Below are 26,032 nucleotides of genomic sequence, written 5' to 3'. Positions count from 1 at the left end.
TATGAAGGAAGATGAAAAAATTTAAAGGCACAGGCTGCTTGGCCACAAACACAACCCTGCATCAGTGGTCAGATTGAACATTTGACTTGGCCTTTTAGTGAAGCGAGTCAGATTGTATTAAATGCTTTGTTTTGTGATATCAATTGAAAAAAAGAGGGGGGAAAAACCAGCAAATGTGAGTGAATAGCATCAGAACACAGTGTATATACAGTATATATATATATATATATATATATATATATCAATCCAACATTAATTAGTGTCAAGGATTTTTTTGTGGAATAGGATTCCACAACTTAAGGATGCGCTCTTGACACAGTTTGAGGGGTTTATGTAATTACGATCATGCTGTAATGCCATCTTACACTTAGCTTCTTTGGTGAGCTGAAAGCATGCTTCCTGAGTCGCCGTCCTGCCCTGGATACACACTGAACGTCGTACACACCCCGAGCCAGCACAGTGAGTTTACACTCTGCATCTCAAAGGGACATTTTGTTCATTTACTGTCTTAACAGACTGCTCAGATTACCGTGAATCTGTGTTCATCACTAGTCAGGATTTTTGCGAATCACTTACTTACCTGTGTTTCCAACATGCACATGTAAAAGTGAAGGTGTCTTTTTTTGTTGTTGTTTCTTTTGGAAACATCAGGGTGAAAGAGGCTGAGCCTATTCCTGCACCTGAGAGAACAAAACAGAGACATAAATAGAGTGAGAGACACTGGTTCAACAAATCAGAAAGGAGGGATAGAGAGAGGTTTCAAGCCTCCATCTGCAGAGAGCGAGTCAGGAGACATGCCTTCTGGCAGGAGCTGAAGAAGACAGCTGTGTTTGGTGTGGTATTTTTAAACGCATCAATGCTGCTCCAATCCCTGCGCCTCGCCTGACCTATTTTTAGCCAGGGCTGGCCATTGTTCTATTTCTGTCACCTGTGAGCCCCGCAGTTGTTGATTCACATGCAAATGAAGCTCGCTCCCTTCCTCGGCTCGCATTTCTTGCCTGCGCGAGGTGCTCAGAGCGCACAGCTTTCTCTGCAACTCGGCTTTACGTTCTTTCTCTCTCTGCCCCGAACACTTTGGCGGGGTGGGTGAGGAGACCGAAACACGGGGGGGAACGTAGGCAGATAAAAAGAATCAGAACCAGCTGCCATCTTCCTCCAAACATTGTGTTGACGTTTGGACCAGACTTGAAGCACAGCAGCTGCCCTGCCGGGACAGACGGAGAGCGATAGAGAGTGTGTAGTTTTTTTTTTGTGTGTGTGTGTGTGTGTGTGTTCGAGCTCTACAGTCAGAGTTGTTCCTCAGAGGAAGGGAGAGAGTCGCCCGGTCGTCGTGGTCTCTCTCTCTTTCTCTCTGTCTCTCTCTCTCGCTCCCCTCAACCCCCCACTGAGCTTCTGAGGGGTGGCTCTTGGTGACAGGAAACGCAAGGCTGGCGATGAGACCTGAGCGCTGACTGGAGTATGCTGCAGACGATTTACGAGGGCGAGTCAAGTTTCTCCACAACAGAGGGGCGCGTCGGACACCAGCAGCTCCCCAACCAGAGCAAGATGCGCAACATGAACAACTCAGGTGATCTCACGCGCCGCTGTCTCCGCTCATCCTGAGGAGTCTTCTGTCCTCCCGCTTCTCCTCCTCTTTTGCTTCCCCACACCCCGAAACCCCCTTCCACCCTACGCGCTTTCCCATGCACATACCCGCTCCATCTCTCTGTCTCACTCTCTCAACTGTCGTGCGCTCTTTCCGTGGGAGACATCTCGACCCACTTGGAGCAGAAACTTTCCCCCCCGAATCAAGGTATTTTTTCCCTCTGGCGTGCGTTGCTTTTTCTGTGCGGGGTTCTGAAAATAAGTGCTTTTTTTTCGGTCCCTGTTGACTTAAATCAGAGATGGAGTGAGCGCTTGCTCCGCTTGCTTGTAGCTCACCGAAAATGACTCACCGTGAACATGAGAGGGACGTGTTGGCTTTTGCAAGCTTCCATGTCAGCGTGCACTTTTGAGGGAACAGGAAGGGAAGTTACAGAGATACTGAACGCAGGGTGGGTGGGGGGGCATCTAAAAGGTTTCTCTTTGGACATTTACCACCAACTAAGTAGCTGTTCTATTTTGGGCTCGGGACTCGAATTGAAGAGTTCACAGCTGACATCAGAATGAGTAACATCTATTTACTGTATTGACTCAAGAGCCACATGAGTCACACTTCATTTGTGTGTTTTTTTTTTGCTTTGTTTTCTCTGTCTCCCTATGTTACTGCCGAGAAAACTCAAAAGTATCTTTAGAAATTATGACAGAGTTGAAACTGTTTGCTGTGTGAAAATATTGTCTTGCAGTTGCGTAACTTCATAAAAGAAAGAAAGAAAGAAATGGCACAAGGCAGAAGGGTTTAACGAGCTTCTGCCTGTACACTTAAATTTTACAGCTACTTTTTAAATTGCCTATAAATGTTTTCGTATTAAAGTGAAAATAGAGTGGATTCAAGATAATTGAGACAAGACAGAGAGATAAAGTGTCAGCTGCCATTGAATGTACCTGAAGCCTTATGGGATCTTCTATAACCCTGGGGCAATAGAAGAAGAGATTTTTTTATTTTTTTATTTTTTCTATTGTCTTGCGGCTTGTGAACCAAACAAGACCCGTAGGGCGCAAGCACTTGAATTCAGGCTCCTTGCTTATTCTGTGGGTCAGCTATTCTTAGGTGAGTTATTTTCAGCTTATGGCATTAGCCTGCTAAGATTAGGCGTCTGTGCGCGTTATCATGCCATCTCGCATGCTCCTGCTATAACAGCGTCTCAGAACAGATATTAATAGAGAATTCTGCCGTTTGCCTGTTTCAATTTGTTCTTTCCACTTTAGAATAAACCACATGACGGTGACTAACATTATCTGCACGAAAACAATGTGTCTGTGTGGAACTGAGTTAGATTGCTAGGTTCCTCTGGCTGTTTGTTCGCAGTAAGACATCAATCGAAATGTGCTAATAGTTTTCTGTTTATGCTATTTTGTCAGGAAAAGAGCATGTGAAGAAGCTTCACTGTCGGTTAAATAATTTATTTGTGATGTATTTGTCTGAAACACAGTTCTTATCCGTCTTCCTGCCTTTTATCACACTTCAAGTGGATCAGAGAATAAAGGGGCTTAATCACAATTTCAGATTAGCATCAGGACCAATAAGGTTCTTTAAAAAAATAAATAAATCCACAGGTGGGTTCTCAAGCAGAACAGAGAAACTAGTGAATTTCCCCTTTTGCTCAAAATGTCATACAGATTTCTCAAAAAAAAAAAAAAAAAAAAAAAAAAAACAAGAAAACAAAAAGTCCACTCATTTATGTCCTGGACCTAATCAAGAAACACAGAAGAGATGGTGCAAAACACCATGCAGAGGACAGGTTTTAGTGTCAGCACTGCCTGAAAACGACATAATTTAGGAGTAAAAAGATTCCGAGGACAAAAGAGCTGCTATAAATACCCTAGACATTTCTAAATTCCTTTTCCTGTTGTTGCAAAATTCATCCTTAAAGAGCATAGTTCACGACTGTTAACATTAGGGGACATTTTTTTTCCGTTGAATGGATTTCTCTGGTTCATGGAATGCTAAAAATGGCAAGAATGACCCATTTGACTAATGAATAGATTAGGAATTTATTGATTATGCAGAGTGAAGCAAATGTTGAGAGCATGCAGAGCAGCGGATGTCAAAACTTTTCAGCTGCCGGCCTGCAAAACTACCCCCAAAACACATCTGTGGAAGTAACTTGTGACCTAGTCCATTGGTTGGGTATGTACATTTTAAGTCAAGTAAGCTGGTATGACTTTTGATATAGCATTTAAAGCATAAAAAGTTTTTACAACTATTATTTTTCTGGTTTAGTTGAATTCCTGACGAGGATTCCAAGTCCACACGCTTGTCAAATTCTGTCCCCAAGCATCGGGAAAACTGCTGCAAAGTAAAGGAGCATCCTAAAAATTTGTAGTAAAAAGCATTGCCTAAATGCCAGTCGTCTGCTTAATTCTCTTTTTTGGCTCATATTTGTCATACTTTGCATTGTGTGTTATTGTTGTGTAAATAATTAGAGGTAACAGCAGGACAGGAGACAACTGAACGCTTGGCTTCCTTCAGTCAAAGAGCCGTGGTGGCACTGCTTTGCTCTCTTTGTTTGCAGACAGCCTCCCTAACCACAGCTCTGGCTCAGCTGCAAGGACGAGCCTGCAGTCTTAAAAATAAAGACCTGTTTCCTGCTTTAGACATACCAGCTGCTCAAAATAACAAGGCACTTAATGAGAGATCCAGCACCACATTGCAGTCCCAAGCATTGGCTTATTTATTTATTTTTTTTGCCCTCAAACATCTTCTGTATCTCTGTTTCTATTTATACTGGCAGACGGGGGAATTTAGATAAGCAGCCCCTCTCTATTTCGGTTTAAATGCTCACATGCATCCATGTTTACAGCATAACCAAGTGTGTTCTTAGTCGCTGTGGCAAAAAAACTGAAAGTTTACACACATTTGGATGATAAACTCTTGGTGAAATGTGCTGCTTTAAGTAGAAAATACCTAGAGATAGATAGGTGAGCTTTACTTTGAACTGATGAAAATGAAGTTGCTTCACAGCATGTGGTATATTTACTTTTACATAATTCTCTGGCTTCAAATCAACAACATTTCAAAGTCACATATTTAAGTTTTGCCTTTAACATACACCAGTTTGAGGCAATGGTGAATTTGTTTAACATTAATGAGATGCCATTAGTCAAACACTGGAATTAGCTTTTTTCTCAGGTAACTAATCAATGATCAGCAGGTCAAATATTAAGAAATCAGATTTTCTCCTTCCCCAGTTTTTTAGATAAAATCAGTCTATAAACATATTAGCTACTGCTCTGCTGTCAGTTTTTTTTTCAAACGGAAAAGAAAGATCAGCCCAAGGTTATAATTTCATTCATAAATGGAGACAGTCTTCTAAATCTTTGGCCGTCATTTTGTAAAAGTAAAGAACCTGCCATATTGCATCCGTCATTTGATGTGATGTAAAAATGGCATTGGTGAAAATCAGAATCAGATCTCAAGAACAAGAAACACCGACTAAGAAACACTTGAGGAATGCATCTCTGTTTAATATTAAAATGCCGCTCCATTTTATCTTTGAAATAGTTTTCTCAGAAATATTTGCAGATCTGACTGATAAAACAAGATCCTAGTGTAGGCTCAAGAGCTTAAATTATTTTAGCCTGCGTGTTCTTTTTAGAGGATTTGCTGAGATTCAGTGGTATTCAGTGAGGCTTGGTGATGCTTCAGCTAGAGAAGAACTTGTTAAAGTGAAACGTTGCGTTCCAACCCTCTCACGTGCAGTAGTAGCATAATGTCCCTCGTGATGTGTGTTTCTTTCTTGGACAGGAACCTGCTAATGTGGTCTGAGGCAAAAAAGGCAGCCATCCAACATCTTAAATTAAGGCTGTGATTGTCACTCTAAGCACCAGCAGGGCTAATGAGAGACAGATTGGTTATAGGAATAAACACGTTGGAGACACTGGTGGTGCGATGCAGCAGTGGGAGTGTGGTCACAGGCAATGAGTCACCCTATATCCCCCTGGCAGGACCTCTTCTGGGAGAGGAATTTGGGCACGGTACAGGGTGCTTGTTGCTCCTCCTGTGCTAAAAACAAATTCGGGAACTGTCATTCATAAATCTCTTGTTTACCAACGCCTACTGGTCCTTCTGTGCACTTTCCACGAATCAAGCGGCACCCAGTATGAATTGCTCCCCATAGGGGTCAATGTCACAGACTGGACCACTGTCCTCGAATGCGTAAACTTTTTTTATTGAGCGACAGTTTCATAAATTAGCTAAAAGTTATATAAATGTGACACTGCGTTTTATTTTTGCCTGTGATAAATCGAGCGGGTGGCCTCACAACTGTGACACTCTTTTGCATGTCGTCTATATTAAGACCCTGCTCAAAAAAACATTTAAAATTAGCCTCAGCTTCTGCTAGTTCTGCTTTCTCCTCTGCCTGTAGAGTATTTTTATCATATAGGAACGCCAGATTTCACTTCGAGTCATTTAAGACAGCAGTTTGAAATAATAAATTAGATTTTAGTTGGAGGCATTGCAAGTCTGATGTGATGTGTGGTTTGAAAAATGCATCACTAAGCACACCAGTATCTCTGTTTTCAGTGTCAGTCATGACAAGGGAAGCTAAAAATCACACATATCAAAGATCAAGGCTTTACTGTTGCTATAACAGTGCTTGCTTAAATTTAGCACCCTGTGTTTCCTCATCACTGTCATTATTCAACACATAGAAATTTTAGCAGACATATGCATATGAGGCTACTGAAGCTTTCCCATCCTGTGTAGCTAAATGGAGATTTTCTGGTGGAGGCTGCGCTTGATGTGCCGATCAAAGTGGAGATCCTTAATGCCACTCATAGCCTGGACACAGAATGAAATATGAGATTTAATTAGACCTCCCAGCAGGGATTTTATGCCTTTTTTCATCTTTCTTTTTTCACTTTGGGTAGGGGATCTATTTTTGGGTCTATTAGGTAAAAAGCAGCACTAAAGCTCTCTGGCTCCCTGAGCCGTGCTGTGGTTCACAGGTTCACAGCACCCACTACAAAAAGCTCCTTTGTCAAGTACTTACAAGCTAAGATTAATATTCCCTGTCAGGAGAGAAGTGCCTGTTCTACAGGTGCCTGTTCGATGTGTCTGCCATGCTGTTGCCCTTCTCTGTCAACCGATTGAAGTTGTTTTTAGAACACAGAGAGGAAAAGTGACAGCGCTGGAGTCCCTTCTGTTTGTCTTCACTTCTTTTGAACATCTTTTAAGTCGCTCTCCCCATTGATTCAGAACCGAGCTGCTGAAGGCTTTTCTAATGTCTCCCCTCATTCTGTCTCCGGCTCGGGACTCCTTTCTTATATAAGAGCTGGAAAAGCTGATATAATAGTCAACATGCCACATCGCACGCTGTAGGCAGGAGATGACATGCAGTGAGACTTGATATCTGCAGAACAGGGAGACATAATTACGTCGCCAGCGTTGCCATGGCAGCAGCAAGTTAGGGGTGGTGGATACTGGGGAGTGCGTGAATGTGTGTGTGTGCGTGTGTATGCGCGTGTGTGCGTGTGTGTGCGTAGAGTCGGAGGAGGGGTTGTCACAGACTGGGATTGCGCCACTCGCTTTAATGTTTCTATTTTTAATCGTCACCGGTGCATGCACATGGAAGGGTGGCAGAAAAAAAAACAAAAAAAAAACATGACAAAACAAATGAGCACCAGTGAGCTTTACAACATCAGAGAGCAGAGGGGCACTGCTTTTTTTGCTCCTTTTTTTTTTTTTTTTGCTCAGGTCTGCTGTGGATTTTGTCGCTTTTTACAACCTCTGTTTAGATTTATTACTGGGCTTTCACATGAACATATGTGTAACAATTTATGCGGGCTTAGTTCTTCCAGTAACAGGTGAAGTAGTGGCTCAGCTGATGATCCCTCAGATGTGACCTCTTGAGAAGATTAAGCCAGTGAAAGGACTCAATAAATCTCCATCAAGCCCCTGGAATTTTAAGTAGATTTTAATATTTGTCCAGCGTTGCCATTAAGGAGATAGAATAAAGTCCAGATGCGTCTCTGAATATCACATTGTATTAGGCTAACTAACCTTTATCCGCTAGACTCAATTACCGCAGAAACTACATTGCCTTGCAAAAGCTTCCACTTGTTACTTTCTAGCCAAAGTACTTTTACATAATAGTCCAACACAAAATAGCTCATAATTATAATGTGGACGGAAAATGAAACATTGTTCCCCACATTAAGAGAAGATTAGAGAGATTGGTCTAAATGCAAAATGATATGCTTGCCAGAAAACACTGCACATCACCCCAAGATCACCATCTCCAAGGTGAAATATGGTGGTGGGACAGAGAAGCTGGTCAATGTTTATGGAAAGATGGATGGAGCTAAATTACAGAGCAATCCTGGAAGAGAAACCTTTTGTCCCTGCAGAAGACTTGAGACTGGTGAAATGTGGAGGTGGTTGCGTCATACTTCTACAGGCTGCTGAGGCTTCCTGCGTACCTCTGACCCCATAGACCTATGACCCCATAGATAAAAAGTCTGAGCTTGAATGGAATGGTTTATATTATGGCTGTCCAGTTTAAGTCCTCAATGGCTGGAGTCCTGCCAGTCTTTGAGACGTTTCTGCTCCAACACAGCTAATTCAAATGATCCAACTTCCTTCACATCATGTAAAAGTTCTGGAGAAGCAAAAACAAAGAAAAAAAAACTTGAAAAGATGCAGGACACCAGTCTTTGAGGTTCGATTGACTTTGAACAACTTTAGATTAAAATACAACCACATGCTTGTATGGTCGAGTAAAAGTCCAAAAGTCCAAACCTAAATACAATTGTGAAACTTTGTAAAGACTTCAAAATTGTTGTTTAAAAACAGTCATATATTATTAACATATGTATATATGACTGAACCAAATCATTTATTGACACTTTCATTGAAGCAGCCATAGAGATATATCAAATATCAGTTTTTAAGAATAACAAACATCGTTGGTTTATTGTTATTAAAAAGGAATAGTAAATATCTCTCTCAATTTATCCCTTGTGTCTTGTATCAGGGGCCTAAATCCAAATTTGTGCTCTGCTTCTCACATTTGTAAGAAATCCAATCTATGTGTCATTTTCCTTTTTTTGTACTATTATGCGTCTCTCTCAAATATATTAAAAATATTGACAACTGTATTGTAACGATTCGAGATGTGAAAAAGTTCTAAAGGTATTGGTTCTCACAAGACACTGGACATTGTCCTGACACATATCTTAAAATTAATTGAAAATCTTCACCCTCCACTTAAGTGCACACAGGGTCAGCCTGAAGAAGGCAGATGGGACCAGTCGTGTGAATTAGATGAAAAAATATAGAAAGGATGTGGAAAATATTGGACAATCACTAATCATCCTCTGTGGAGGAGGACGATGAAGTAAGTCTGTGTCTGGCGTTCTTTTCTGGCCATTGATTTTTCCCCCCCCGCAGAACTGGCTATATATAGAGACTGGAGACCAAAGGGGATGCCCTGTCACTTTGTATCAGGCAATTACCTATAATAGAGAGGCACTTCTTACCAATGTGCATGTCGCATTGTCTGTGCTGAAGCACAGAAATGAGAACACCATACAAGTACATGAATTTACAAACTCATGCGGGTTCACGGCCTGTTTTTGTCATACATTATTAATGAGAGGAGAAAATATCTGCAGGATGTTCTGTTGCATATGGGGAGGAGCACATTTTTGCAATTATTTATCTATCAGTGGGAAAACAGATTTTATGTAAATACTTTAATCGACTGCTTCCACATTTTGTGTCACATGTCTGCTGAGTCTCAAAGTGCACACAACAGCCCCCAGTGGACTCTGAAATGACGCATGTGAGACTGTTTGTTTATAGATGCTGTTATAATCGCAGGCTTTCTAGAATCACGAGAAAGAAAGATTTTCTTTCTCACAGTGAATGTGCACATTTTTATCTTCCGTTCATTTAATTACCAAAACCGCACAAATCTTACATTTTGTCCTATTTCTGTGCTGCAGTCGACATTAAGCCAGACGTGCCATTGGCTGTGGAGCCCCTGTCCCCTTTGGACCTACGCACAGACCTGAGGATGCTGGGGCCAGGCTCAGACCCCGGACTGTGGGAAAGGCAGCTCCAGCAGGAGTTGCTCCTCATTCAGAAGCAGCAGCAGATCCAGAAGCAGCTACTGATCAGCGAGTTTCAGAAGCAGCACGAGAAGCTGACCCGTCAGCACCAGGCTCAGCTTCAGGAGCATCTCAAGGTTAGCATTGCACTGAGCAATAGCATGGAGGTCAGCATGACAACAGAAACAACATAACGCAGCACAGCACGACATTAGTGCAGATGCAGTACAAAAATGTGTATCTCAGGACAGCATAAAAAGAGTGCAGCAGAAGGAAAACAGCAGGACTCAAGGTTTTGCAGTATATTCTACAAAAATACATCTAGCTGGAGCCTTGAGTTTTTCACTGCAGCAAAACAAGAAACAACGGAAGTTTTTAAAAGCTTCTTTGATTTGACAATTACTTCTGTTCATGCTGATGTGAGCACCGCTTTTCTCAGCTCCAGCAAGAGCTCCAGGCCATGAAGCAGCAGCAGGAACTCGCTGAGAAGGAGCGCCGTCTCGAGCAGCAGCAGCAGCAACAACAACAACAGAACCAGCAGGAAAAAGAGCTGGAGAGGCATCGACGAGAGCAGCATGTCTCCAGCCTGAGCCTCAGGGGCAAGGAGCGCTCCCGAGAGAGTAAGAGCTCGGCACCGTCATCGTCGTGATTTCCTTTCTGTCAGGGGCAAATATTTTACACAATAAACTTAACCGCCCATGACAAAAGCAATTATAAGGGTGAACCTTTTCCATTATCTTTAATGCATATCAGTGGGGTATATGAAAAATGTACATATAAGAGCTGGAAAGAATATACTGGATACATGCTCCCTTCAGTTTACCCACTGGAGCAAGTACACATTCTGTCATAATCCTAAAATTATAGTGTTGTATAGTGCGGTGTTTTTCCTAGTATGCTTGATTGGACAGTGTTCTTTCCCTGACACTTCATTTAAAATGTCCATTTTTTTTTCTCATTAATTCTGTTGCCTATTAAATTCTGTTAAATCTAAAATAAATTAGCATTTAGCTCACAAAACCCCACCAGATACTGCAAACATTTGAGCTGGTATTTCTTTGCATTAAGTAGTTAATGCTCAGCACCGACTATGTGAAGGAAAATGCTTATTCATTCTTGGGCAAAATCACTTTTAAATACTATCAGCGAGTAACTTAAGAAAGCAGGGTTCGTGTTTAAGGCAGCCTCATTAAAATGACTTGATCGTTGCAAGTAAATCACAATTAGATTTGCAAAAGCAAGGACTTGAATGTGAGCAATAAAGAATTAGACTCATTTTATTGCCATTCATAATGAGGACAGGCTGTTAATTTTTGATGTCTCTTGCTCTTGGAGAAAATATTTCTCAACAGCAAATCAAACTGTCTCATGATTCTGGGCTTGGCTTTAGGCCTCTGAGAAGTAATTATGGATGGCACTTATACAGCTCTGATGACATCCAGTTCTTCGGTGACCTTTAAAGCTCAAATTTAGAAGAAATGTCTTCCAATAGCATGATAAAAATAATGCCAGGTATAACATTTCATTGCTGTTTTTACCTCATAGTTAATAATAGACAGGATTTATGACTTTGCCAAGTCAGGTAATGTGAAGCTGTTCTCTGTAACTCTAACCGTCTTATGGGGAAGAAACTCACTGCATGATCACGTATGCAGCAACATTATTGTCCCCTTTGACCACTAGGGGGAGATCTTCCTACATAAATGGCCTTCTTCAGTGAGGAGAGGGTACTCAGTTACAGGAGTTGTTGGGGGAAAATTTTTTATATAGTCTTGCTGTTTTTAAATTAGGATGAAAGAAAATTATTTTTGTATCTATATATGTGCATCGAGTGTGACGGTCCACGCATTTACAAGTTAGGGTAACCCCAATCCCTTTGGTTCTGCCTTTTGGTCTCACAGGTGCAGTGGCCAGCACAGAGGTGAAGCAGAAACTCCAAGAGTTTCTGTTGAACAAATCTGCAAAGGATCCAGTCTCTAATGGAGCCAATCACTCTTTCATCCAACATCCCAAACTCTGGTACACGTAAGTGACTTGTGTTACTTTTTGGGGAGAAGTTGAATATTTCAGCACATTTTGTGCCTTTTTTGAAATTTTCTTTACTTTTTTTTTTAACAGGTCTTCACACCACGCATCCCTGGACCAAAGCTCTCCACCACTGGGGGGCACGTCGCCCACCTGCCAGTACACTCTGCCGTCACCTATGGAGAGCAAGGACGACTTCCCCTTGAGGAAGACAGGTTTGCAAATCTACACATGAACACAGCACCAACATGAAAATCTTAACGCATAAATGTCCTCAACATGCACAATTTTCAGAATTTGTTTCTGAAAAATTAAACACTTGAAAGACAAGATATGTTTTACCGACAATTCAATAAAGATAGTTTTACACTTATGTTGAGGCCTTATTAGGGTCAGTATGATCCAAACTCTGTCAACTTCAGAAAAACATTAAAGTATCAAATCTGATTATGTTATAATCACTGATAATAATTAGCATTCTCACAGTAGTTATCCTGTGCCATTTTTGTTCCTACATGTTTCCACACCAATAATTTCGAAGTGAGGATGACCCTTTTTTAAAGCATTTTTTGTTGACTCTGTCAGGTGAATAGTGCAACCTAAGAGTTACTTCCTTTCTTACTTCAAAATAAAAGTCTCAAACTTAGCAAAAAACGGTATTAAGTTTAAGGTACAAGCCCATGACAATAGCCTTGACTTATTTCACTAAACAGTTAAACACAGACACAGACGGACACAGTGGATAGTGTTACGTTAGACAGACTGCGCTTTGACAAGAAATCTTATGTCAGGAGATCTTGTTACGTCTCCACTCCTGGTGTTAATAAGCTGCCGTGTTAATGTCCCTATGTTAATGGTCAACCACAGCTCAAAGGTGCTTTGAAGTAGTCCATAGCTAAATTGGATAATTTAGGAGGAATAATTCCTCCTGAGATATGGTGCCTCGAAACTATTTTAAAAATATAAACATAAAAGTTTCCACCTGAAAAGAGCTCAGGTTTGTTGGTTTAAAGTTGAAGGGAGTTCTCTGGGGATTAACGTGGAAATAAGAATGATTCCTTTCGCTCAGCCGTTCTGATTTTTCTTTCATGGGTGTAAAGGTTTGCAGAAGCAAAAGCTTCATAATTTGGCCATGAGGTCACCAAATACGATATGTTTTCTCATCCTCTATGTCCCCAGTTAATGAGCTGGGGACATGGCTCATTAATGATGTGCACACATGCATATCATTTTGGATGTGTGCTCAATTTGAATATCAAGCAGAGGGATAACTTATAGTAAAATAATGTCACAGCACATTAGAAAATAATCTTAAAAGGTAGTTATAAATTTTAAAAGATGACTTATTTTTTATCTTTGTAATGTGTCCACAACACATGAGTTTCTCATCTAAAATACCTATAAATGTCCTTTTAAACTAACTTTGGGATTCGCAACACATTTTACCCCCAAATTAAAGGTCATGTTGTCTAGTTTTAATTCGACTAGAGTTAAGAGAAAAATCTTCGAAGTGAAGAATTGAAGTTTTTATTTATCATAGGAAACTTGGTTTCTCTGCCTTAATCCTGTGCACTGACAAAAGTCCTTTAACTCTGTGGATATGGATTCCTGAATCTATATGTGGTCATTTCCTGCTCAGGGCCATCCTCCCCCACTTCCTGTCGATCTTTATTAAAGTCTTCTGAGAGTTTGGCACACGAGAGAGGGGACACACACAAAGGTAGTTTTGTTCCCTGAACCATTGGTTGTCGCAGATAACTGATTGGCAGGTGTTGCAGACTTAAAGCTTGCACAGGCAGGATGAACCCTGACAGGACTGTTTGTTCAAGAAAAGACAGCTCTCTTAAAACAAAGTAGAGGCGACTTAGGACGCTCCGTGGCAGACTCTCCACTGCTTCACCACACCGAGCCCAAACTTTTTCTGTATGACTTTGCGATTCACAATGAGGTGAAGCTTTCAAAATATGTTATTTGTCCCTAAAAACTTACAAAACATTTGTATTTTTAATGATTTTAGTGATTTATTTTAATGACGATTTACCTTAAATCAATTTTATTCTATCTGTTTAGGTGGTATGTTCTGATCTGGTGGCCAATTATTGGTTTAAATTGCATGCTAACCATGATACTTGCTTTGATCTCCTCTCTTAAGGGCCCCATGTTCTTATAGCCTCATAATCCCTACAAACGCAAAGCGTTACCGACACTCTTGTGTTTCTCTCAAGCACCAAAAAGCAGTTTTCAGACTCCCACTTTGCTTATATCCTCTTTGTTTCAATTCCTGGAATTAGAAGAGACTCGGCTGACAGCACGTGATAGTCTGTGGTAAGAATAGTTGTGGCCGGGCACTAAAAGCTGCATCTCCCCAACACACCCCACCCTGCTCCACTCTGGTCTTGACCCACTTACCAGACGTGTGTATTCAGCAGGTGAGGGAAAGATTTTCCAAAATAGTCCTACAAAGGTAAACTGTACACCAGAAAGCATTAGACCGTATGTTAAAAATGTATGTTTAATGTTTTATGTCTTATCTTATATACTTGTATGAGTATTTTTGATTAGACCAACATGTTTTTAAACTTTTGAGAGGTGGGCTGGGGGTGTCTTTGTCACAAATTAGGTCCTTGTAGACCAGTGATACTTTTGTAGACAATGACTGATTGAGGACATAAAAAAAAACTCCTATTCTCAATTAATTCAGTTCAGTTCAATGTTATTTAAATCTAATATTCGGAGATACTACGTATTCAAAATTATTATTTGATTGGCGAGAACAATATCCTCTGCTTTTGTCATTGGAATAGGGTATTCTTTGTGTCATCTATTGTTGCTGTATTGCCAAGACCTGATTGGCAATACAGTAGAGTGAGTAACTGGACTGAATAACCTGATTTGATTTAGAAAACTAAAATGCAAAGTGTTATCAGCATAGCAGTGAAAATCAATGTTATATTTCTGAAAGGAAGGATGTTAACCGGTAACCTTGCAATTATATATATCCATTTATCTATTACCTATCTCTGATTATTCTGTCACAGTTCTATATGTAAAAAATATATATATATATATTTTTGCTGTCAGGATACATACACATATATGTACTAAAAAGAGATGCATATGTCTGCCAAACAGTTTCTCTGACAAGTTCTGCTTGCACCTGATTGCTGATATAAAGATACTTCCTGATCCAGTTTAAACTGGATTCCTGGCTAAGTTGTTTATGTTTAGACATGACACCGGTTCATTCTTTTTTGTAGGTCACATTTAATGGGCTTACTAAATAAACAAAAGGATTCCTAAGTAACTGACTCAAAATAAGTTTTTGAACTGTTTTATTTCTCTCTCTCTCAAAAAAAAAGGCAAACTTGTTTCTCTTTGAGGGACTCTAATTCAAAAAGACTTACAGTTTCTTTGAGACAGACATAAGATGTTAAGCTTATATCTGTAAAGATACAGAGCAGCATTATTTTTAAACTATTCAGCATTAGTTCAGAAATTGATGTCAGCAAATTGTTCAGCTGGTATTCTGTTGTACAGAAAACCAAACTTGCAGAGAGCCATCTGCCCAGATCCCAGCTTTAATAAAGAATCACTAATAGAAATGGTGGGCCAGACATCTGATTAACTACAGATAGGCGGACTACCAATGACACTGATTTATGATTGCAACATATTGTAGTATTTCTTGTGTGAGATGAGGTTTCACTGCAGAAGTGACCCAGGTGTTCGGCATACACGCTTTGCTGTAGCCTCCTGTTGCACCCACCATGCGTCAATGTATTTTTATTTGATTATTTCTCCATAGAGACATGTAAAAAAGTGTTTGTTCGTGCGCTGCTGTCTGCGTTCCCGTGGCGACCAATTGGGATGCATAGCTTGGTGGCAGCGGCGTGTAAAAATAGAAAGCAATCAAGGCGGCAGGGCGTGAAGCAAATTCATATGACTCCCAACAGCGATTTCTCTCCATTTATCTCTGCTGCCTCCTTTCTTCCGCCCTCGCGCTCTCTTTTTTTTTTATTATTATTATTATTCTACCTCACACCCACGGGATTAGAGGTCTGTATTAGGGAAGACGGTTTTGCTGCTTTTGACAAAAGCCAAAAATAGCAGCGTTCGACCCACTCGCTTCGCCTTGCCCCCTGGCATCACGATCACCCTCCTCCTCCCCGCAGTGTTTCCACATCATAGTTGCGCTTTCCTATGTGTAACCGTATGATGTACAAACAAGAAAGGCCTATTAAATTATTGATCAGAGTTAAATAATTGAAACAGGTTGACTATTGTGTAACCGAAGGGTTTACATAACTGTAATACATCTCTCTGCTTTGGCTTTCAGTCACAAAAAAAGCAACTTGTCTATTCTGCATGTTTTTTGAGTATGTAAAAGTATCTGAGGGATTTCTTTTGGAAGTCTTGAGACATAATCGAATGATTAAACAGGAGCATGGTTCACCAGGCGAACACAAACACTTTCAATTTTATTTATATACCAATTAATTCTTGCAAAATTTAAAACTGGTTTTAAATTTGAATCATGTCCCTTTCAAATATGATGCCTTTTTGTTCTAAATTATAGCAGGTGTAAATGTATATTAAGGTTTGTTTTCCTTCACCAAGGGAACCCAATTCTAAGTATGTTGCAGCTCTTGTTTTCTTTCTGTTCCCTTACATTTAGCTGCCTCCATCTTCTCACCGACTTGAAAAACTTTTCTGGACGTTTTATGGTTTGGATGGTCTCTTCAAGTGATAGAGACATGTGAGAAAATGATTGAGCAAGCATTTTACTCATTTTGCTCACATAATTTGGCAGATGTTTTATTTCCTAACTCACATTTAAAATTCTCCACAACATTTTCCCTGACCTCGGCCTTCATGAAGCTGTATGCTTTCAAATTTTTGGTGTTCATACGGAGTTGAAACTACAGGTGAACTTCATTGAAGACAATTGGTTGCACTGGATTATATTTAGGGGTATCAGACTAAAGGAAAACTGTCGACTAGTTTTCACAGTTGTGCACTAAATTGTGTTGGTCTGTCACATGAAATCACACTTAATGCATATTGTTGTTTGTGATTAAAATGTGTAAAACGTGAAATAGTTTGAGGGGTGTGAATACTTTTATAAAGTGCTTCATGAATCAGCGTCAATTGTTGATGAATTTAGGCAAGATTTCATCTGATCTAACAGTTATTGATTTTATAGTAGTAGTTAATAATCATCCATCACGAGAAGGCCAGAAAGTTTGTCTTGGACTCAATTTCTGCTGAAAGAAACTCAACCCTGTTAAATTGAGGTTTTAAAATGATTTGATTATCCTAAGTATGACAACATGCCAATATTCACTCAAGTTTCCATCATAAAAACCAGATGGAAACTCTTTATCCAACGTGTCTATTGTGACAGATATTGCATTAGCATTATCACACGGTCAGCCGTGTGTTCGGACTCGATGCATTTGGTCCTACCTCTGGTTTGCATTAGGGCGACGGGGGATGTAGAGGAAGCCTGAAACATCTGCCATGTTTTTGTGTTAGTTTAACTGTTGCTACTGTATCAGGCTGTGGTCACCAGGGCGGCAGGTAGCAGACTCTTACACTTTGAGCCTGTGTGTTGCTCGACCTAATGTAGTCCAGATGATGTGGAAATGGGTCCAATCCTGACTCATTCAAAACGTAGCTGGACACTGAAATGGTAGCATGTCAAAACATGGCAGCATTGCCGTTATTTCTCCTTTTGTTTTTGGATTGATAACTGTGGGAGTGGAAAGGATTGTACAGTCTGACTCTGGCACATTGAAGAGAAACAATCATGTTTTACTGGAAAGTTTGATTCTCCTAACAGAGTTGTGTGACTTGGATGCTATACAGAACGCATGTCCTTTTTTGTCTTGCAGCGTCTGAGCCAAATCTGAAGGTACGATCCAGACTGAAGCAGAAGGTGGCAGAGAGGAGAAGCAGTCCAATGCTGAAGAGAAGAGACGGAAACATTATTACTCCTTACAAAAAGAGGGCTTTAGAGCTTATCGGTATGCCTCACTCAGTCACTGAAGCAGCCAATACACAAATATGTTTTTTTTTGTATTCTGTATCATGTCAGATTAAAGTTACATTAGTTGCTTTTATGTACTTGTTTAGATAACTGAACACAGCTCGGAGTGTAATGATGCAAACTTTTGATGTCTCATAGATTCAGCGCCAACTAACAGCGCCCCTGGGTCTGGCCCCAGCTCTCCCATAGGGGCCTCTAGTGCCTTGGGGGCTGAAAATGGACCCTCCTCTCTGCCTACAACAACAAAAACTGAGGTAAGTGTATAAATTGTGTGCACAAATATTGGTTAATTGTTTTGAACATGGCATAAAACATTCGGTTATTGCAGCTATAAAAGTGGACAGCTGTCCTCTGCTTGTTACACTTCACTGATAATGATCTCCATGATGACGTTAAAGAGGCACAACTCAACCCACATGACCCTATTTGCGTTCATAAATTTGATGGTATATCTAAAATTAAACAGTTACAGTTGCAGCTGCTCAAACTTAAATACAGTCCTGACCATACAGGTATCAGTATTAAAGATGTTAAAAACACACAAAAAAATACAACTTTTTTACTACTTTTGCACTATTTTTCACTGGAACTGTGCAAAAAATACATTTTAGTTCAACACTTATTTGAGTGAGAATAAAAATCCATATTGGACAAACAGTTCTTTAGAAAGTCACTGTTTGCCTTGTCTTTTCATAGGATTCAGACTGCATTTGCGTGGGCTGCTCTGATTCCTGGCTAAGTTACGGACTGGAACTCGCCTTAGACTGAGCTCACAGTACTGGCTGTTATGATATTTGACAGATATGACACATCTCCGAGCGATCCTAACAGAGCAGCTGGGTTTGCCTTCACATTGCTGTTTATTCTCCGAGGGACCTCTAGTGACACAGAGAAGGGAGAGACGCCCTGACAGACACCAGGTTGAAGGTTGAGGCTTGGGGAAACATTCAAACTGGGGATTTTAATTGATATCCCAGGCACTGGTAGCCAAAAGACACCCACACGCTAACAACATAAACATGCGTGATTGCTATTGTATAGGCCTGAGTCGAGGCTCTCATGAAAGTCATTGGTGGACTGCAGGGATCCCCGTGGACCCCATGCTTGTTGCAAAAGCAAGGAGTGTTTGTACACTGTTACATTAGGTATCCTTTTTCAGAGAGAAAGAGTCCCTTGGGTCAAATACGGGCCGGATATCCACATACAGGTCACTGAATACTGGTAGGGGTTGGAAGGATAAACATGGCTGTTCCAAAACCACATGCTGCTCCGCTTCTCTGCTGGGTACAGGAAGTATACCCCAGTGCTGATGTTCTCTGAGAGAGTAGCCTGAAGGTGGGGACTGGGAAACTGAGGACTGCAGTTTGGGCTTAGAAACCTGCAGAAACATTAATTTGTGAATCAAGTTTGGTTTAATTCTGTGAGGGTCTGAAAAACCTTTACTGCCATCAAAAATACTTTCAGAAAAATGGACTTTCTCCTGTCACAGCACATTTATATTCATGCCACTTAGCTTGTTTCCTTTTGAAACTGCCTTCAGTGCAATCTTTAGATCTGTCCATCTACTTAAATTTGTCTCTCTTGCTCTCTTCTGCCTGTTTGATGTAGAGGTGGCCTTCCCAGCCAAGATTATTCCGACCTGAGGGCTCCGTGTCCATGCTGAGCTTGTACACATCTCCATCCTTACCCAACATCTCCTTGGGGCTCTCTACTACATCCACAACAATTAGTGTGAGTACAAATATTGGGGACCTTCCTGCATGATATTTCACAGTGTATAACACTGTGGCCCTTTTGTGGATGTGAGGTATTCATCTCAGTGTGGGAGCTTCAGAACCTGCCATCGGTGGCTTTCTGGACTCTCTTTATGACCGCAAGGTCACTGACCTGTGGCCCCAAATGATTTTATTGGGCTTACATAAATATTGTGCTGCAGTGTCTTGTGTCAAGCATGCTCTTATCCTCCCCTGTTACCTCATTAATCACAGCTTTTAAAAAGCCCCGCTGTTCTCAAGTGCAACTCCTGATAGCTTGACACATGATATATCATCCTTTGCATAGTGGCACATTCCACAAAATATTTATCAGGTACACACCAGTGTGAGACTCATATTCATTGTTACCTCCATTTTCAATTAAGATAATTTCTTATTGTTCTTTGTGGAAAATTAGAATGTAGAAAGGTTAATATTTTTTGAATTAATTTACCTTAATTCCCTGCTTTTAGGCTGCTATGGGCTTAAATGACAGATCGACAGAAATCAAACATGGGTTGCCTGGGCACCTGCTGGGCCCTGTGCCTCTTCAGACAGCCCTGGAGTCAAAGGTCAGCCCTAGCCACCAGGCTCTGCTCCAGCATCTCCTCCAGAAGGAGCAAATCAGGCAGCAGAAGATCATCTCTTCTGGTAAGGCTGTTTTTTGATTTCAGTGAGCATCTAGTTTCTTCACACCTTAGAGAAGAACCTAAAAGTACGTTTTAAGTGCAGTTCAATAAATTAGAATATTATTGAACGATTCAGAATGTGAGACAAATATATATAGTCAACAAAAACATGTCAATATGTTTAAAGCTATGGCTAATTTTGATGTTTGTACAGCGTGTGCAATCCCAGAATAAGGTTCCTCAGAAAATTGGAGAATTAAATTAAACCACAAAAAGAAGAAGTTATTATTATTATTTTTTTTTCTGATATAGAGATGTGGGTCCACTGAAAACCTGTTGTGTCTTTGCACAAGTTGGGACTCCTATTTCATATATCACTCCATCAGCTGAAGTGATAAGGAAGCCCGGTTCTCTTTAATTCCTTCAACAGACCCGAAACGTCTGACTTCTGTGGCCTCAGAAGCTCTATATCCAGCTGTAGTCTACGTCTTGGAACTTTCAACTTAAACTCCTGAATGAGCTTTGCTACATAATCCTCTCAAGGCAACGGTTATCCCTATTGCTTGTGCAGTTTTTTCTGGCACACCTTTTCTTTCCACTCAACTTTCCATCAATATGCTTCAATACCGCACTCAGTCAGCTTCATCAACGATGACCTTTTGTGGTTGACCCTCCTTGCATATTGTCTACTGGACAACTATCATGTCATGATTGTGTAGGCCATAACATATCCGTATTATTTTTTTTTAAATATAAGTCAAAATTTGGGATTTTTTAAGTTGTACATTCATTATGTCTATAGCCTGTAGACGTATACTAACTTGTTTAAAATCAAGCACATTACGTCCCCTTCAAAATGAAATGCATGATTTACCACAGATGTTTTGCACACCTGTGTTTACAGCATAATTTTTAGAAAACTTTACCGAGGTGTTTTTCTTCTCCGGCAAGGTCAAGGCTCCATGTCCTCCCACGCTCAGTCCCCTCTGGTCATGAAGGATCGCCCCTCCAGCGGTCGCCCTAAGCTACCAAAACACCGACCCCTGAACAGAACCCAGTCGGCACCTCTGCCTCAGAACACACTGGCCCAACTCGTCATCCAGCAGCAGCACCAGCATTTCTTGGAGAAACAGAAACAGTACCAGCAGCAGGTCCACATAAATAAGGTAAAACATCAAGTTTCATGACTCCCACAGTGCTCCCCCTAACATTCGGCGTCCATTTTTGGTTCTCATGAGGTCGTGGTTTATTGTAGGAAATTTGGCTTAATCGTTTTAAGGACACAAATGTTGTTCTATTTTTAGTCATTGGAGAGAATATGTGCAGCTTAACTTTGTGGACCTGGCTCATAGTCTATCCCACCTTCAAAATCCTGCTGTTATTTCTGCAAACCAAAGAACTTCTGCCTGACTTCAAATGAGGAAGAAATCCTTCCTCTGCAATAATTCTGCTATCGTAGCTCATGGCGTCTGTTCTACTCACATGCTAACGCTGTGAAATTTAATTCACCTTAGTTCCCATGAAAAAAAAAAAGAAGCCTTGAATGCATTTTGTTCCTCTGTGGCAATATTTGTGTTTCTGTGAGTTGGCTGTAGTGACCTGGCTTTACACAGACTGTCATTATTCTGGTGTGAGGTGGCCGACAGCGTGAAAGGCAGCATTGTGTGAGCGCACAAGATGATGTGTCCCAGGGTTGGGTCCTGACAGAGCCATGGGAACACAGAGGAGCTCATACCTAAAAATGTTTAAAGAAGCATTTACTGAGCAGCACAATAGAAATTTAACATGTCACTGTTTCTGCATTAAAAACACGATTAAGAGTGAATTTAAAACGCTCTCTGTGACGCTGACTCATTTGAAAATAACAGCAACAGCGTCTTTAGAACCATGTCAACGGGGCCAGCTCTGATCACTCAGGCCAATGAGATTGCAAGTAAATCCTCTTTAAGTGGAGGTTATAAATGGCCACTAATCGGGGATGAGCCCTTAGTGTTTATTGAGAGGCAGCTCTGAAACATTGCCCTAATTAATTTCCGAGCAGTGGCTTTTATACGGTTGTTTTTCAACATCCTTCAATTGCTTCTATTTTTCCAACGCTAGCAACAGCGGTGGTGGGAGGGGGAGAGCTGTGTTGGAAATTTACAGGAGCTTAGGGATTTTAGGAACAGTTGTGAACGGTTTTCACTAATGCAATGCTAAAGAGGCTAATTCGTATTGATGAAAGGGTATTTATAAAAGGCCTAGATTCTGCAGATAGCAATGCTGTTGGTTACCAGCTGACAGGAAGAAGACAACCTGGTTTTGGAGCCCTCTTGTGGGTAGACAATCTGCAAAGGCTGAGAAAGCAAATAATTCAGTTCGATTCCGTTTATTTACATAGCACAAATGAATAACAAAATGTCTTGTCAAGGCACTTTGCAAGAAAACGAGATCAAATTTATGTAAAAAAATATGTAATCAGATTAATGCGATATTATAGCTTAATACAGGCATAATGATAATTTTACTGACATTCATTCCTAAATGATCCTATTTTGAATACAATACAGTCAGATTAAAATAGAAGCATAAAGAAGAATGACATAAAACTATATTTCTACTTTCTGGTAATAGAAAATGGAAAAACACAAGCTGATACCTGACAGTTAAATTTCTCCCTGTTACTATGGATTGTTTATAGTTATGCGACTTGAACAGTTTTCATAAGGAATTGTGTATTAATCTTCTGACGCTATTAAAAATGCTCTCTTCTGCTGTTATTAAATCTAATACTTAAAACGACAATAAAAACAAAACCTATACAAGCTGTTCATTCTGATTATTACAGACGAAGGAAAATACTGATGTTATTCTACATTTCTGGTCCAGTCAACATCACAGAACGTTTGATAACTCTTGGCCACAAAGCTGGTATATGTACCAAATGGCTAATCAGGCCCAATTGTACTGGGACACAGTGTTATTTACCAATTAGGAGACTTCTGTAAGCAGTTGATTGAGCTGAAATGTCTTTATAAAAAGTCAGAGTAAGGAACGCTCAATCCAAATGGACTCCACATTACTTTGTTTATCCAAGAGGAAAAAGGTTATGTATCATCTTCCGTCCTCTTTACGTCAGTGTTTCAATAAAACAAATTAAAGTTTGCGTTTATAATGTGACCAGATGTGAAAAGGTTCTGTGGATATAAATACTTCTTCGTCATCGTATGTTAGGCTAGTTCTCTATGTGGCTACAAAGTCTGTGAGGGATTGGATTTCGCTTTCATTTACAAATAGGGCGGCTTTAAAAGGTTCATTTAACTATATGTGTATGGATGCAGGATGTTGGCATTAACATCAAGCCAATGTGTTTTGCAGCTGTTGTCCAAGTCCATTGAGCAGTTGCGTCAGCCCAGCACACACCTGCAGGAATCAGAGGAGGAGCAGGAGGAGCAGCAGCCCAGAGAGGAGATGGAGTGCATGCAGGAGGACAGGCTGCCCCCTGGAGGAGTCATTCGGAAGCACACGCTAAGCAGCAGCAGCAGTGGCAGCTCGAGCGGCGAGCTCCCAGACGCTCACTGCGGGGTCATCAAGGTCAAAGAGGAGCCGGCTGATAGCGAGGATGAGGCTCTGACTAATCGGCGCCTAGAATCCGAACAGAGCACCTATCTCCACCAGGTCAAAGGGAGACTGGTGATAAGAGCCATGATCTGAGGGAATGGATGGCGTTGATATCACCCGCTCACAACGATCACAAACATCCACACTTGCACGCTTGCATACACGTCAGACATCGCACGGTAGACCAGCTCTGTCACAACATATGACCTCTTCTCACTCAGCTGCAGCCTCACTCATCCTAAACTGTTAAGACTCTGTTTGTGGTCTTTGTGTTGTGATCGCTGTAAAATATGTATGTTTCCTTGGTTGTAAATATGAAGACACTTTAGATCTTTCTTTTTAAGAGCCGCTTTGGTCACCTGGAGTCTTGCTCAACAGACCTTTATGTACATATACTGTGGATTTAGCATCAAAGATGATTTGTAGAGGGAAGCATTAGCAGATGTACAGCTTCAATGAGCCTCCATTCTGTACATTTTTCCATAAAATATTCAAATATTATCAGTCTTTGTTCTGGAAGCTAAATCTTTTTTTGTTTTTGTTTTGTTTTTTATTATTTTATTTTATTTTCATAAAAACCTGTGACAACATTCACTGTTCATTGTTCCCACAACGGAAACGTGGAATATCTGTCTTAGAGAGAATGCACATTTAAATCCTAACAGGGCAGAAACTCATATTGCAATTTGAAGGATAAAGCACTAAATCCTGGCTTGGGTGTGCAGGCATCTTCTTCACACACCCCTGGTCTCCATCCCATCCCGCCTTGGAATGATCGCAGAGCCAGAGCTCTGCATTAGGTCGAGTTCTTCTCCTTTTCTCCCTGCCCTCCTCCCCCTCCTCCTCTCTGGGTCCAAAATCAAAGCTTAACAGAGTTCCTGCCCAGCTTTCAGCAGAGGAGTCAGACAGGGAGAAAGGGAGAAAGAGAGAGGGTCGGGCAGGAAATGCCTTCAAGAAGCCAGGAGTTGATTCATGTGTGCAGGAATGCCGAGAGAGGAGGACCTAGTGTCGGAGGAGTCCAAGGGGCCAGGCTCGAGAATTGATTTACTGTCAAGACGAATTACAAAGTGAGTGGGGATATGGTTAAGGGACTCCTTTTTTTTTTTTTAAAGGGAATCGCTTCCTTCATATTCCCCTGCGGCCTGCTTACCTCAACACACAGGGTTGATGTTACTTAAGAAAAAAAAAGAACATGGATGGGATCTTTATTTTATTTTCCCCCAGAAAGTGCCCATTGCAACCTGTATAGTCTGTCTTAAAGTGATATGTCCAATGTATTGCGGAGTCATGAACCTTCCTGTTTTGTTAGTACTGCTGTCGACTAAATGTAAAAAAAAAAAAAAAAAAAAGAAAAGAAAAAAAAATCCTACTCCAAGGTTCCGTGTTTGGATTCATGTGAGAAATCAAAACTGTCCGTCTTATGCTGCACAGTCAGATTGTCCGTTTTTAATGTTTTTAGTGTAAGTAAACACAATCAGAACAATGCGACTCTTGTTCTCCCGCTCCTTTGATTTGGTTATAATGAGAGCCCCCCCGCCCCCTTCACTGCCAGTGGGTGGGTGAACCGAGGTGAATGGGGATGTGGGGGTTTCTGTGGTCTGTTCATAGCAGTTTGCATTTTGTTTTCCTCTTTGTTGCCTTGCGTGATAAACCTTTTTTTTTTTCTAAAAAAAAAATAAAAAAAATAAAGTTAAATTACCTCTGAGATTCTTGCTGTTTGATTATTATTATTTTTTTCTAATGATGCTACAAGCAAACGAGCAACCTCCGAACAAGTTCTCTTTAAAAAATAAAAAAGAAAAATTCAAAGTGGCATTCTGGATAAATTTGAATAAACAACTCTGACAGACTGTTTGAATCATCGTATCAACTTGCTTTTCCCACAATACCTTCCATGACCCAGCTGTTTATTTTCAGGAGGATCTAAATGTGACCCTTCAAAGGGAGCTTAAGGGACTTTTAAACATTTCTTTTGATGTGAACGGGCACGGCTTCATGTGAAAGTGTAGCAGCAGCACAGATAAGGTGAGCTGCGAGCTTGTGATATATGACTTTGCATGAATACTTTTAAACCAAGCTTAAGCAATTTCACAGTGAGCTTAGATTGTGAAGCCAGTGTAGTTCAGTCAATATCCAATGTTACTTATGCATACTTAAATCTGGACATATTTGCTGATGCTGCATAAAGGATTAGAGATCGTGTGCAGTTGTTCAGGATTTTATGTTAAGTGCAACAGATATCCAAAACTGGTCAACTGAGCTCAAAAACTTTTCAATCG

General features: G+C 40.6%; 1 protein-coding gene across 4 annotated transcripts; it reads left to right on the top strand.

Annotated features, from left to right (window-relative positions):
- The first annotated feature begins 372 nt into the window (after positions 1–372).
- hdac9b (histone deacetylase 9b) lies at positions 373–25,458 on the top strand. Of its 4 annotated transcripts, XM_055047766.1 has the most exons (12): positions 373–459; positions 1,417–1,567; positions 9,592–9,833; positions 10,136–10,318; positions 11,591–11,721; positions 11,815–11,936; positions 17,616–17,747; positions 17,909–18,024; positions 19,379–19,501; positions 19,998–20,175; positions 21,105–21,319; positions 23,511–25,458. In XM_055047766.1, exons 2-12 carry the CDS (start codon positions 1,459–1,461, stop codon positions 23,844–23,846), a joined length of 1,887 nt encoding a protein of 628 aa, XP_054903741.1. In that variant the 5' UTR covers positions 373–459; positions 1,417–1,458; the 3' UTR covers positions 23,847–25,458. The 4 variants fall into 4 exon arrangements, with proteins under 4 accessions (XP_054903741.1, XP_054903742.1, XP_054903743.1 ...); XM_055047767.1 differs by lacking the exon at positions 373–459 and having other exon boundaries at positions 529–1,567; positions 10,136–10,316; positions 11,598–11,721; XM_055047768.1 differs by lacking the exons at positions 373–459; positions 1,417–1,567 and adding an exon at positions 1,574–1,792 and having other exon boundaries at positions 10,136–10,316; positions 11,598–11,721.
- Positions 25,459–26,032: the final 574 nt, after the last annotated feature.

The sequence above is a fragment of the Poeciliopsis prolifica genome, unplaced genomic scaffold (assembly GCF_027474105.1).
Source record: "Poeciliopsis prolifica strain line A6 unplaced genomic scaffold, Auburn_PproV2 SCAFFOLD026, whole genome shotgun sequence".
In the NCBI taxonomy this organism is placed as follows: Eukaryota; Metazoa; Chordata; class Actinopteri; order Cyprinodontiformes; family Poeciliidae; genus Poeciliopsis; species Poeciliopsis prolifica.
Note: the sequence above shows the minus strand (reverse complement) of the source record. Positions and strands in the feature narration are given on the sequence as shown.